This window comes from Dipodomys merriami, unplaced genomic scaffold (genome assembly GCF_024711535.1).
Source record: "Dipodomys merriami isolate MVZ:Mamm:240054 unplaced genomic scaffold, mDipMer1.0.p SCAF_21, whole genome shotgun sequence".
Taxonomy (NCBI): Eukaryota; Metazoa; Chordata; class Mammalia; order Rodentia; family Heteromyidae; genus Dipodomys; species Dipodomys merriami.
The window spans coordinates 31,340,970-31,353,872 of NW_027203493.1; the positions used below are offsets into that span (position 1 = coordinate 31,340,970).

At 42.8% G+C, this 12,903-nt stretch overlaps 1 protein-coding gene across 2 annotated transcripts; it reads left to right on the forward strand.

Moving 5' to 3' along the window:
• The first annotated feature begins 5,927 nt into the window (after positions 1 to 5,927).
• LOC138833772 (calcitonin gene-related peptide 2-like) lies at positions 5,928 to 10,834 on the forward strand. 2 transcript variants are annotated; one of them, XM_070032068.1, is made up of 5 exons: positions 5,928 to 5,993; positions 7,096 to 7,190; positions 7,887 to 8,030; positions 10,058 to 10,244; positions 10,768 to 10,834. In XM_070032068.1, the coding sequence occupies exons 2-4, from the start codon at positions 7,105 to 7,107 to the stop codon at positions 10,218 to 10,220; spliced, it is 393 nt and encodes a 130-aa protein (XP_069888169.1). In that variant the 5' UTR covers positions 5,928 to 5,993; positions 7,096 to 7,104; the 3' UTR covers positions 10,221 to 10,244; positions 10,768 to 10,834. The 2 variants fall into 2 exon arrangements, with proteins under 2 accessions (XP_069888169.1, XP_069888168.1); XM_070032067.1 differs by lacking the exons at positions 10,058 to 10,244; positions 10,768 to 10,834 and adding an exon at positions 9,001 to 9,414.
• Positions 10,835 to 12,903: the final 2,069 nt, after the last annotated feature.

Consider the following 12,903-nt stretch of genomic DNA (forward strand, 5'->3'; position numbering starts at 1 on the left):
GGAATTGTAAGTGATTTATGCTTGGTCATTGAGCTTCTCACCACAAATCACATCAGCCCTGAGGAAAACAGACAGACCCATATCTTCCTCTGAGTCAGTGCTCATTTCCAGGGGACCAGACCTCTTACCTGGCATCACAGACAGATAAGGTATGTTCCGGAATTTTAGGAGTCAAGAAAATAAAATTAATTCAGACCAAATAATCTTACTAGTTCTTTGCTTGAACAATGAAGACAGTAACACCCATCTTATTAAACTGCTGAGAACATGAAAGCTAACATATACGTTGTGCTTAGGACACAGATGGAACTTGATTGAAGTTTTAATATGCATATTTTCCCTTATTTTATTTCAATATTTTATGTAACTTTCATGCTTATTGCACATACAATATCCTCCATATAATTTTATATCTATGTCATTAAAAAACAAAGATATCCTTTCTGATATCTATGTAAAGATTTACCTCTTCTCCCAGATGCCCCTCAGTAGATGAATAGATCAAGAAAATATGAGACATATACACACACACACCACACACACACACACACACACACACACACACACACACACATAATGGAATTCTATGCCTCCATCAAAAAGAATGATACCGCCCCATTTGTTAGGAAATGGAAAGACTTGGAAAAAATTATATTAAATGAAGTAACCCAGACCCAAAGAAACATAGGTCCCATGGTTTCCCTTATTTGCAATAACTAGTATATGTCTAGGACAAGCAGAAAAGGTCAAAAACTATATACATATGACCATTTAAGATGATGCTAAGTGAAATGAACCCCAAGATAGGTACATAAGAGGTTTTATCTTTGTCGCTGTTGTTTTTAATGTACTTATAATGTACTATGTGATTGGTTTTTGTTTCTTTTCTATATTCTTTAACCCCTGTTTCACTTATTTGATTCCAGTGCCCTGCATCTTGTATATACATTTTTCTAATTTGGGGAGGGCAAGGGAAATAACAAAATGCTGAAATAAGGATACAGGTTGACCCATTGTAACAATGAGATGTACAAGACACTATGCTGAAGACAAACTTCAAAATTTCGGGGGGCAGGGAGGAGTTGGAGAGGTGGGGAGGGCAGGGATGGTAGGGGAAAAACAAAGGAGGGGTAACAATGCTCAATAGGAAATGTACTCACTACCTTATTCATGTAACTGTAACCCCTCTGTACAGTATCTTTACAATAAAAAAATATATTTAAAAAAGATTTACCTCTTCTAAAAGCTTCATCAAAATTCATACTGGGGTCCACTTGTAGCTAACTCTCTTTTTTTCTATTTTTTTCTATATATATGAAAAGGGTTTTTTTTGTTTGTTTGTTTGTTTTGGTCATTCGTGGGGCTTGAACTCTGGGTCTGGGCCCTGTCTGTCAGCTCTTCAGATCAAGGCTAACACTCTACCACTTAAGCCACAGCACCACTTCCAGTTTTCTGAGTGGTTTATTGAAGATAGGAGTCTCACGACCTTTCCTACCCGGGCTGGCTTTGAACTGTGATTCTCAGATCTCAGCCTCCTGAGTAGCTAGGATTACAGGTGTGAACCACCAGCACCCGGCTGAAAAGGTTTTATTCTTTAAAAATGTACTATGTGATATGTTCATAGACATGTGCATTGTGAAATTATGTTCATAGACTTGTACATTGTGAAATTATTACCACAATTAATACAATAAACAACTTTTTCCCTCCTAATTACCTCTGTATATTGTATTTATATGTGTTTGTGTATGCACGGCAAGAACATTTGAAATCTACTGTCTTGGAAAAGTTCAAGAATATATTTTATCTTTAGTCAGTGCTATACATTAGGTCTCCAGATTGACCAATATCTCTCCTTTCCACACAATCTCTACCTCCTAATAACCATCTTCTACTCTTTATTACTATAAGCTCTTTTTTCAAGATTACACATATAAGTGTAGTCATGCTATGTTTATCTTACTGTGTCTAACTTATTTCCCTTACTATAATCTCCAAAAGTATATAGTATTTTTCCTTATCAATAAGAGCATTATGTGTCAACAATAAGCAAGTTGCAAGTGGCAGGATTTCCTTCTTTTCAAGGCTGAATAATACCCCATCATATATACACATATACCACATATTCTTTCCCTACTCATCTCTCAATGGACACTCAGGTGGTTCCATCTGTTGGCTTTTATGAATCTTGCTGTCACTTAACAGCTATCTATCTATATTCTCCCTCCCCCAGTAAGAGTTTTACTGCTCTCTAAAGTTGTCTTAGGAGAATTATCAGAAGTAAAAGTTCTCCTTTTGGAGTTCTTCAGTAAATTCAGTGGTGGAAAGTTTTATTTCTGCCCTTCTTTAAACAGTACTATCAATTTTCAGTAGAGACACTCCAGTGAAGTTTGTAGCTCCAACTGTCTACCATGCTAAAGAATGGGTTTCTATTGTCAATTCAATTGCCACTGACACTGCAATTAGTATTGTGATTCTGTTGTTGAGTTGATGTTATACATAAATTGAACAGAAAGCATTATGTTTGACTTGAGCTCCGAGCTTTGAAAGTGCATGTTTTTTCTTTTGGATTGTCACTTGTTTACTTCATTACTTTCTTGCTCAATAAAAAGAGTTAGCCTTTAGGGATAAACCTTCTAACCATGTGGAAATTCAGATAAGAACTTTCTACAAAACTTCATTAGTGTTTTAAATAGATATTACAGATAGAATTCATTGGAGGGTTGTAAAAGTTTTTTCTCAAACTAGATTATTTCACAACCAATCCTGATTTCCAGATTTAGAAATTAGGAAAAGTGACAGTGACATGAAGGGCTGTTATCAGATCATCATTTTCCTTAACTGCTCTCCACAGATCTGGACCATGCTCTGTTTAGTGTTAAAAGTCAGAGAAGTTCCCCCTGATGAGCAGAATCTAAGAGCACTGGAAGATCTCAAGTATTTGGGGATCATGGGATAAATCAAGAATGGTTTCAAAGGAAAATAGTTTTACATTTCCCCGGGAGAGTCTAGTCTTTAGAATAAACCCTAGGGGTAACTCTTCCCTAATTTCTTCCTGGAAACTTCTAACAGGACACCCAACCTGTGTTAAATAAAACACGCCTAATAGTTTTGCACTCCTAGTTTGGAAAGCCAGTATTATACAGCTGTAACTTGGTCAGGATTTTCTCTAAGAGACCAACTAGTGAATTTGCTAGAATTAATTAATTTCCATTTAAGACTAACGGAGCACTTACTGGTGCGCCCAGCGTCGTGCTATTTACCAAAGAAAATACTTTTCCTTTAACCTTTTCCCAGCACATCCAGTAACTTCCTACAAATTTAGGAGGGATTGAGGGATAATGCCTGTTTGCTTTTCCCTTTCCCCAAGATGACTATAGAATAAGGTTTGAAATTGCTGGAGGCTACACTAGCGCCCTCTGGATATAGACTGTTTAGACACCCATAGCAGACTCTAGTGATTTGTAGCTATGGAAGATTTCACTGAGAGGCACTCTGCGTTACAGACTGCAGCTAGGAGCAGAGTTTCGGACCACTGGTGCCATGAAATTTCTAAACTACAGTGTCGTCACCAATACATGAATAAAAGCCACAGGTTCTCTCTTTGGGCAAACGCACATCAAAGACACATATGCTTGCAAACGATTTAGAAAGTCCGTACATTAGATTTCTCTGGAATTAAAAGAGAAAAATATGGAAGTGGTGCTGTGGCTCAAGTGGTTGAGCGCTAGCCTTGAGCTGAAGAGCTGAGGGACAGCGCCTAGGCCCAGAGTTCAGGCCCCATGACCGACCAAAAAAAAAGAAAAAAAAAAAAAAGAAAAAAATATTTCCTGAGAATTACTGGCACCTGAACGCAAATGGCTTTTACCACAATCCCAAATGGCCATGGCCACCGTGCGCCACATAGTGGCTGTAACTTGTCCTTCCCAACTCCTTTTTGAAACTCCACGGGAGCTCAGAACTTAATTTCTGGAAGAAAGAAAAACAACAGGGGGGTGGGGAGAGCCCAGAAGCCCCCGGAGTCAGTCGCAAAAGTCGCGCCCAGGCTTCAACAGGCAGTTAGGAGATAAACAGAGGAGGGGAGGGAGCGGAGCGAAGGAGACAGATCGGTGCGGCTCAGCCCAGTTCGGAGCAAGCACAGCTAGCATTTCCCAGCTCTGAATCTGAGGACTTGTTGTGGTCCTACCCCTACAGTTCTTACTACCTGGGGTCTTTTGAGGCCTTCCGGCCTACTGACCCTGTGGAAAGAGATCTGAGACACCCGGCCCCAGCCTTAAGTTGTTATTGCCTTCTGCCACCCCGCAGAAGGGAATCTTAGAAGTTAGGCAGGTCCGCTGACGCCTTGCGCATGAAAGCTGTGGACCCTCGAAGAAGAAGAGATGTGTTGTGAGGCAGGAGTACCCTAGGAAATGCTGGAAAACGTGAAGCCAGGATCCTCGTATCCATCCACAGCCCCTAGATGATGCTACTGCTGTACTTAACAGCCCTAACAGCATGCAAAAAGGCTGCAGTGGATTGAGCCCTGTGAGCTCTGATTAGGGAATTCCGGAAAAGTGGAGCTTCTTTTGCGCACCCAACAAACGCTTTCGTCTAAACCTCAGCCATTCTAGGTGCACGGGGGCGTGAAAGCTCTGGGAGAGGGCAGGTTTGAGAGGGATTCAGATCAAGCATAATCGGGTGCGATGGAGTGCCCCTATGTGTTTTGAGAGTGTGAGTGGACACAGATGAGCTTTGGGAGGATACTTGGAATGTGCCTGCAGGAGAGAAGAAGGCAGGCTTGGAACACATTTGAGAGTGATCCTCTAAGAATACCCCTTGTGCGCCAAGGTCCGAGTGACCGAGCTCGTTGGCGTGTGTACTGAGGGTGAGTGTGAGTTGGCCAAGCACACAGCACTGTCAAGCCTATCTGCTCTCTAGTCTAAGACCTAAGTGGGGCCGAGAGGTGGAGAGGGGCCGGGCCGGAATAAATACCACTTAAACATCTTTGCAAACAGCAGCTGAAGCACAGGGGCAGCTGTGTAAATGGTTCAAGCAGGTGGAGTGGAAGGTGATGGATGTGGGACCGGAGGAGGAAGAATTAGAAGTTTGGATGGAGGTTTTGGAAGCATCTGTTGCTTGCTTCTCGGCCCGCTGGGCTGTTGACCCCTTCCTCGTGCATGCAATGGGTCTGAAGAGAACCCTGGGACCCTTCAAAGCCATAGGAGGCAGTCTAGCTCAATAGGGATTGGAAAAGCATCAGTAGAAATCTTCAGGACTTCCCTGCTGGGAAACATATCTGCCTTCCAAAAGCTGGGCTTTCTTGTAACATTTCCTCAAGATGGGACTAATGTACCCATTTTAAAGATGGGTTCATTAAGAATCCTTAAAGTGATTTGCCTGTGACCGCACACCCTGGAATGACGCCGCCACACTAAAACTCTGTTCTAACAAAGTTCTTGTTTCCATCTGCATTTCCTGTTTCCCACCAGCTTCTCCCTTCAGTGCAATGTTACCACGGAATACGCGTCCAAAGAATCCATCCTTCGGCTTGCTAACATTCTAAGCCTAGCTTGGGCAGGCATCTGGACCCCGCCCTCCAAGATCGTGCAGCTGGGGTTGGGAGTGAGCAGGAAAGTTCAAAGCCAATGAATGAATGAAGTGGTGAGATCTGTTTTAACGTCAAACCGCCCTCAAATTCCCGCTTATTTTAAGGGCTTTTCTCGTATTTCCCCACCCCGACTATCACTTTTATTAATGACCTCAATGCAAACACACAAGTGAAGCGGTCCTGATGGACATTTCAGGTTCCGGAAGCATGGGGGTGACGCAATGTGGATGGGGCACAAGACCACTCCGCCCATTGGTTGCCCAGCTGCGCTTGAGGACCCCTCCCGACCCAGGGCGGCGGGAATAAGAGCAGCTGTTTGCGCTGGGCGGCAGGAGTCACTGCCCAGCGAGTCCCCTCCGCAAGTGCCACCAGGCTCTAGCTGGACTGGACGCCTTCTATCAGACAGGTAAGCCCCAAGATTCTCCTGCTCAGGTGTGTGTGTGTGCTCTCTCTTCTTGCTCCTTCCCATCCCATCAGTCTATCTCTTAGTTTATATTCCTACCACTTCTCTGTCCACTTCTATTTCAGTCTCTTTGCCAGTCTGTTAGTTCGCGATTCATTCGACACTCCTGCTCCAGTTAGATTCGGACGGGTATCTATCAGAGAACTCCTTGCTGCGCTCTTCCCACGTGGCTGCAGGCTCCTTTCTCCTGCTGCCGCATGCTTAAGCCAAGATTCAGTCCCTGAGCGTTCAGAACGCAGCAGCAGCATGCAAGAGTGAGCTTTCTGCAGATGAAATATTCCAGGAGTCAGGACTAGTACCTCGCATTCCCTGGAAACTTGGTTCAGAGCCTGGGCTAGCATGAGGGTGTGGCAAAAACTAGCTGCTGAACGACTGGCAATCCTAAACTGCAAGCCTCGCTCCTGGCTTTGGGAGTTACTAAGGGAAGTGTCTTGGGTCCAAATTTGAGACTTCCTTAAACTTAGTTCTTGCAAACAACTGAATGGCTAGAGAGCGGAGCAGCTGAACTCAATTTCTCAGGGCTTTTAACCGCTGGAGATATTCCCTCGCCATCTCCTCTCCCTCCCCATCCTCATGCACAAAGAAGTCAGCTAGCTCTGGGTCTCCTTACCTGAGTAGTAGTTGGGACAGGGTCTACAAGCCAAGGTGATGGTGCTTTCCGGTAATTTCAACCACTCAGAAGTGGAGGCAAGAGGCACTCTCCCAGTCGTAGAGAATTTAGCATTCCAGAGATTCTGAATTCAGTCCCCAAAACTGGATGCAGAAGGAGGGACTCCATCAACAGGTTAATGTGCATGTGCTGCTCATAGATGAGTTCTTCCGACTGAGAACTCACCACCAATCTGTTCTGCCAAAATCACTCCTCCAGCTTGCCAAACCATGTGTGTTATAAGCCCACTGGACTTTCCCATTGGTCTACTTTGCTGATAAAGAAACAAAGAGGAAGAGTAATGTAGTAACTAGCAGAAGCCACATAACCAAGTACTTAGAAGCAAGCAGAAGCAAACAGAGAACTGCTGCAGATGACATCATTCTTCCTTTGCAGGGAGGCATTATGGGCTTCCAGAAGTTCTCTCTCTTCCTAGCTCTCAGCATCTTGGTCCTGTACCAGGTTGGCAGCCTCCATGCAGTGCCATTCAGGTAAGACAGACTAAAGATCTCCATACAATCCCCTGACTCTTCATTGTGGTGTTCTGAATGTTCAAAAAAATGGCATCTCTCTTAAGGGAAATATTTGTTTATTATGGATTTATTGGCATAAAGATGGGGGGCGCACAATTTATAAATAGTAATAAGATGTACAATGCTCTTGTTATATTTCATATTGACTATTAACTCTCACAAAATTCTTTCATTGTTTTCTGATTTTTATATTGGTAACCAATCTATGTATCCAATTAAGCCATGTTCTGAGAAATAAACCTCATCTTAACCTGTGTATTAGTTCAGTGAGAAATTTGTTGCTATTGAAACTGATTTGTAACATGTTGATCTTTTTCTCACCTATGTCCAAATTTTACTTATGAAATTTAATCTTTCTCAGATTCAATACTAATTTTAAGCTTTATCATTTGATTTTTAATAATGGCTGTGCTTAACACTTAACTTGCAAAATTCCTGAAAATTAACCATCAGCATTCATAAGACTATAAGAACTGGCTTCAGTATACCATGCCAATGAAGTGAAGACACTAGCTCCTAGAGAAGACTCTGGCCTCAAGCCCTGCAGCTATATCCCCAGGGAAAGAAGCAGGGAGCAAGAAGCTTGGCTGCTTATTCTGGGGAGGAAGCAGGCAGTGGCTCAGAGCCTGCTTTGGGTCTACCTCCCCTCTGCAGATCTACCTTGGAGAGCAGCCCAGATCTGGCCACCCTCAGTGAGGAAGAGCTGCGCCTTCTGCTGGCTGAACTAGTGCAGGACTATGTGCAGATGAAGGCCAGGGAGTTGGAGCTTGAGCAGACTCAGGAAGTCGAGGACTCCAGGTAAGGCTCCCTACCCAGTCCAGCATACATCCCCCCACACACAGGTGCACACACACACACACACACACACACACACACACACACACACACACACACACACACACACACACACACACACAGAAGGGAAGGGAGGATGGCAAGAGGTAAAAGAGAACATACATGGTCAGAAGTCCAGAAGGCAATGTTAACAGAACCTAGGTCAAGCTGTTCTCGAGCTCCATAGAAGACAGAGGTCACCTGGAGTGACTGGGTAGATCACATTTAGAAGATCCATTTCCAAAAGTAGTTAGAGAAGGTGTGGAATTGCTTACAGTGGGAACTGGTTCATCAATACTGGGGAAACCTCCCAGCACAGCATGGATTAAAACTAGTAAGAGTAAAACTGAAACCTGGGGATAGACCTTTGGTATATCTGGGGAGAATGTTTTATTTGGCTCTCCCACATTAATCTGCATATAATGTTCTTTCATACCAACAAGGAGTCCTTGTTATACATTTGCAAAGTGAAGGGAAGGCCATTCAGGGGGTATGGGCAGGTAGAGGAGTGACTGAGGTAGGTCCGAGACTCCAGAGAGATGTGCATGTTTTCAATGGATCCGGTAGAGCACCCTTCTCCAGCCCTACCTTCCTGTGTTCCTTGAGCCTGGAAAGAGACCAGCCCTGGCCTGGTCCTAGCACTGCCTGGGCAGAGGCATGTGGGGACCCGCATCTACCCTGAGAATGACCCTGTAAAGCATGAAGGACTGAACAGCAGAATGTCAGAAAATATCACCCTTTCCCAACTGCAGCCCTTCCTCACCCTACCCTAACTGACCCCATCCCTGAGTCCTCCCAATGAAGGAAGTATGAGTTGCCTTCCTGCCTGTGCCACCTGCCCTAGCTTGAAGTCCTCATGCTTACCCTTATACTGACTGCGTACAGAGGCAGCCCCTACGGCATGTTTTTTTCTGGCATGTTTTTTTCTTTGCAGCCTGGACAGCTCCAGATCTAAGCGGTGTGGGAATCTGAGTACCTGCATGCTGGGCTCGTACACCCAAGACCTCAACAAATTTCACACATTCCCCCAAACCGCAATTGGGGTTGGAGCACCTGGCAAGAAAAGGAATGTGGCCAGAAACTTGGAGACAAACTACCACCCTTATGTTGGCATGCCCCAGTATACCAACTAAGCTTCCCCTTTCCTTTCTAATTTCCTTTTTTGCTTCCTTCCTATAACTTGATGCATGTGGCTTTTCTCTGATTGCTCTTTGGGCTGTTATTGGTGGCTCTCCTGTGGCAGAGGATGTCTGGAACCTCAGATGGGTAAAAAGAAATGACTCAGAGGCCCAGAGAGAACCATTTGGGAACATATCAGAGAGCAAGGTACTCCTCTGAGGCTTCTGAAGATTTCAGAGCAGAACTTCTCAATCCTGCTTCTCAATTGTGCTGGTTGGTTGGGAATAAAACTATTTTTTCTAAAAAGATCTGAGCTGTGGTGGTGGTTTCTCTGACCCACATCTCAGGCTTCATGGTGTTTAAGAACTGTGCTTAGAAATAGCCTTAGGCCTGGGGTAGCTGGATACAAGGTATGATGGTTATCCTACTGACACAGCTCAAGCAACAAGAACAGGTGTTAAGGAGAAGGTAGGTAAGCACTTCTGGAATTCTGCTCTTTTTTCAGGTAAGATCCAGGGATTTTCATTTTCTTAAGAAGGGGTACTTGTACCTGTGACTAGGATATAGATTCCATAGTTCTTGCAAAGTCTCAATGTGGCACCATAATTCCCCCTAGGCTCATAAGCCTTTGCTGATTTTTAACCTGTGTCATGGCTACTCATCCTGACACCTTCTAGGTTCCCCCATGGAGACCAATCACACCATTTTCCCTAATAGCCCTGTGATTTTTCATCTCTGATAACTGATTAGGAGAAACACTTAAGGTTAATTAGTGTTTCTCAGCACAGCAATATTACCATGATGATCTCAAGGGACAAGCTCCACCCAAGTCATCACCATCGGACCTCTTCCTTCTCCATTCTGATAATCAGTATCGCTGCCCAGAAGAGAGCCTGTAACACTGCCACCTGTGTGACCCAACGACTGGCAGGCTTGCTGAGCAGATCAGGGGGTGTTGTGAAGGATGACTTCGTGCCCACCAATGTGGATTCCAATGCCTTTGGCCGCCGCCGCCGCAGGAACCTTCAAGCCTGAGCAGCCAATGACTCCAGGAAGAAGGTGACTGCCTTGTACTGTTGGGTGGGAAGATAGATAACCACACATAGTCCATGCTTTGAGCCTCTGAGGACCCATTATAGTTGAGAATATCTACACAGAAAGGTATCTCCACTAATGTCTGAAGGAAAAACACTGAGACTTTATCTTCTCTGTTTTTCTACTCTTTCTTCTACCACTAAGATGATCAGCCCAGAAAATGTAGACACTGCTAATTTGCCATTTTAATTATGATGGTTCTAGCATTTTGACTTAAAAGGCAATGACATTATCCTTTAAGAGTATAAACTGTAATGTTTTAAACTTTTGAATTAAAAGTAGGATCTTGTGCTCAACTGTGTTTGCCCTCTACTAGCTATAAGACCACATGTGGGCCAGTCACTTAACTCACAGTGGGCTTCAGTTTCTCCCTTTAAAAATCAAGGGTTTCAAAAGTATCTAGGTACTAGCATTAATATAAAGAGTAAATGAGATAATAGATTCAAAATACTGTCAATTAAAATAACTAAACTATGTTTCTTTTTAGGTCATAAGGAAGCTAAACTCTACTTCTTTAAATGTGTAATGAAAATCACTATAGGAAAGGCTCCAAGGAAGACACATATTTGCATCCTTCTTGCTATTGAAAACTTTCTCCTTTGTTGAAAGGAACTGAAGCTAAGTACAGAATATGCTCATTGCAGTTACCTGTTGTGCATCATTTTTATATTTGATTCTGTATCCAATAAACATGACAGCATGTCTCCTTGGCTTATCTGATAGCATATCTGGTCCCCATCAACCATCCTGTTGATGTTGACAGCACTGTTAAACTTCCAGGGGACATGAAATCACTGCCTCTTGGGCATCTGGGGACACAGGACAAGGCTGTGACTTAACAGAACTATTTGTTTAAAGAAATGTCAATGTTGTCAGTTGTGAAATTAATCAAAATTAAAACTGTATTTTCAATACTCTTAAATGGAGTCATTGCTGCTATTTATGCTGTTTGTCCCAGGGGAGCTTCAAGGGCCTATGAGTATTTTGCTGACTGGGCTGACTCACTAGAATCAAAAACAATATGCTTGAGATGGATTCTCTATGTCTTGTGCTCTCAGTTTATGTTCTCTATTGTGTATGTCAAAGAAGACAATGCACATTTATTTTCAGAGGGTTCTCTGGTTCTCAACCCAAAAGGTGACCCATGTACTTCATCTTTATGTATGCCCTTACCTGTTTCTGCCTTTCTTCCTCTAAGAGCTCCTTCATACACTCATTAGCCTAAAATGCTCTTTAGAAATGATGGGTTACAGTTTGAAATATGGATCTGTCTGGCCAACCATCAGTGTCATCCAGTCCAACTTCCTAAACTGTGAAGTGTAGAGAAGTATCTTGCTTAAAGACTTTGCAATAAATTTAACAGAGACATTTGTGCATTTAACAATACTGAGTGCCTATTGTATAGTATCACTATTCTAGACAGATGAGAAGCAAAGAATAGACCATATAAAACTCTCTTCCTTTATAGAACTTATAAGTGGGGGAGATTAAGAAGATAGATGCTGTAGAATTATAGACTCTCACTATGCAAAGAAAGCTGGGATGTCATGGGGTCTTGTGGTTTATTTAATGTAAGAATTTCCTTCTATCAACACCCCTAGCATCTGTGGAGACTGCCAGTGACAAGCTGGTCAGCGTAACTCCAAGGTAACTGGACAGCCAGCTTCACTGGTGGATATTCAGTTAATTAGGATTACTTACTTAGAAAAGGCAGCCTTTTCTGCTACTGACTCTAATGATTTTCTCAAACCACATATAATTGCATCCCTTTTTCCCACACCAAGCTATACTTAACACAGCAGACCAGCTGTCATTGTAAAAGGCAGATTAGACCACATGTCTTTTATTCTGAAACACTCCAGGAACTCCTTAATACACTGAGTAGATGCTGAGCTATTACAATGACTTAAAGGTCCAACTTGATCTTTCTTTTCTATTCTCTCATTCCCATCCCCATTGCCTGCCTGGCTTTATCTCCTATACACAGGCTTTCTATTTTCTAAGCCCTGCCTCCCCGCACTCCACCACCACAAATTTTTGTACCTTGTGCTACCCTGTGCAATACACTCTTGCAAGATGGACTTTTCCTCCTGATCTATACTCGAACACCACCTGCCCTGGCCACACTTTCTGAAACTGCACACACATCTGATATGCCTTAATATTCTTTGCATTACTCTTTTTCTCCTTAGCACTTTTTAACTTCTACCATATCATAATTTTTTGTTTATTTTGCTTATTGTCTGTGCCCTCTATGATAAATATAAGGTTAACATGGACAGAGATACAGCCATTTTGCTAATTTCTAAATCCCTACTACAGAAAACAGTATGTCTGGTATAAGACAATAATCAATAAATATTTATTGAATAAATGGATGGATGGAGTTAAATCTCCCCTTTTAGTTTGTAGTCAACTCTCAGACCTCTTCTGGGCCTGATTTTCTTCAGTCTAAATTGTTCAAGGGCCTATGATTAGTATGGTTCCTATTATTAGTAAGATAAATTCAAATAAGGAGAGAAAATAGTGGGAAGACCATTTTAGTCTTGGTCTAGGGCAGCTTCACCAAAAAATAGAACTAATAAAGTATCAAACTCACATTAGGACCCTGTAGACATTCCTC

Coding starts and splice junctions, on each gene's coding strand:
- LOC138833772 (XM_070032067.1), top strand. CDS start 7,105: ATGGGCTTCCAGAAGTTCTCTCTCTTCCTAGCTCTCAGCATCTTGGTC. Junction 7,191..7,886: donor CTCCATGCAGTGCCATTCAG/GTAAGACAGACT, acceptor TCCCCTCTGCAG/ATCTACCTTGGAGAGCAGCC. Junction 8,031..9,000: donor CAGGAAGTCGAGGACTCCAG/GTAAGGCTCCCT, acceptor TTTTCTTTGCAG/CCTGGACAGCTCCAGATCTA.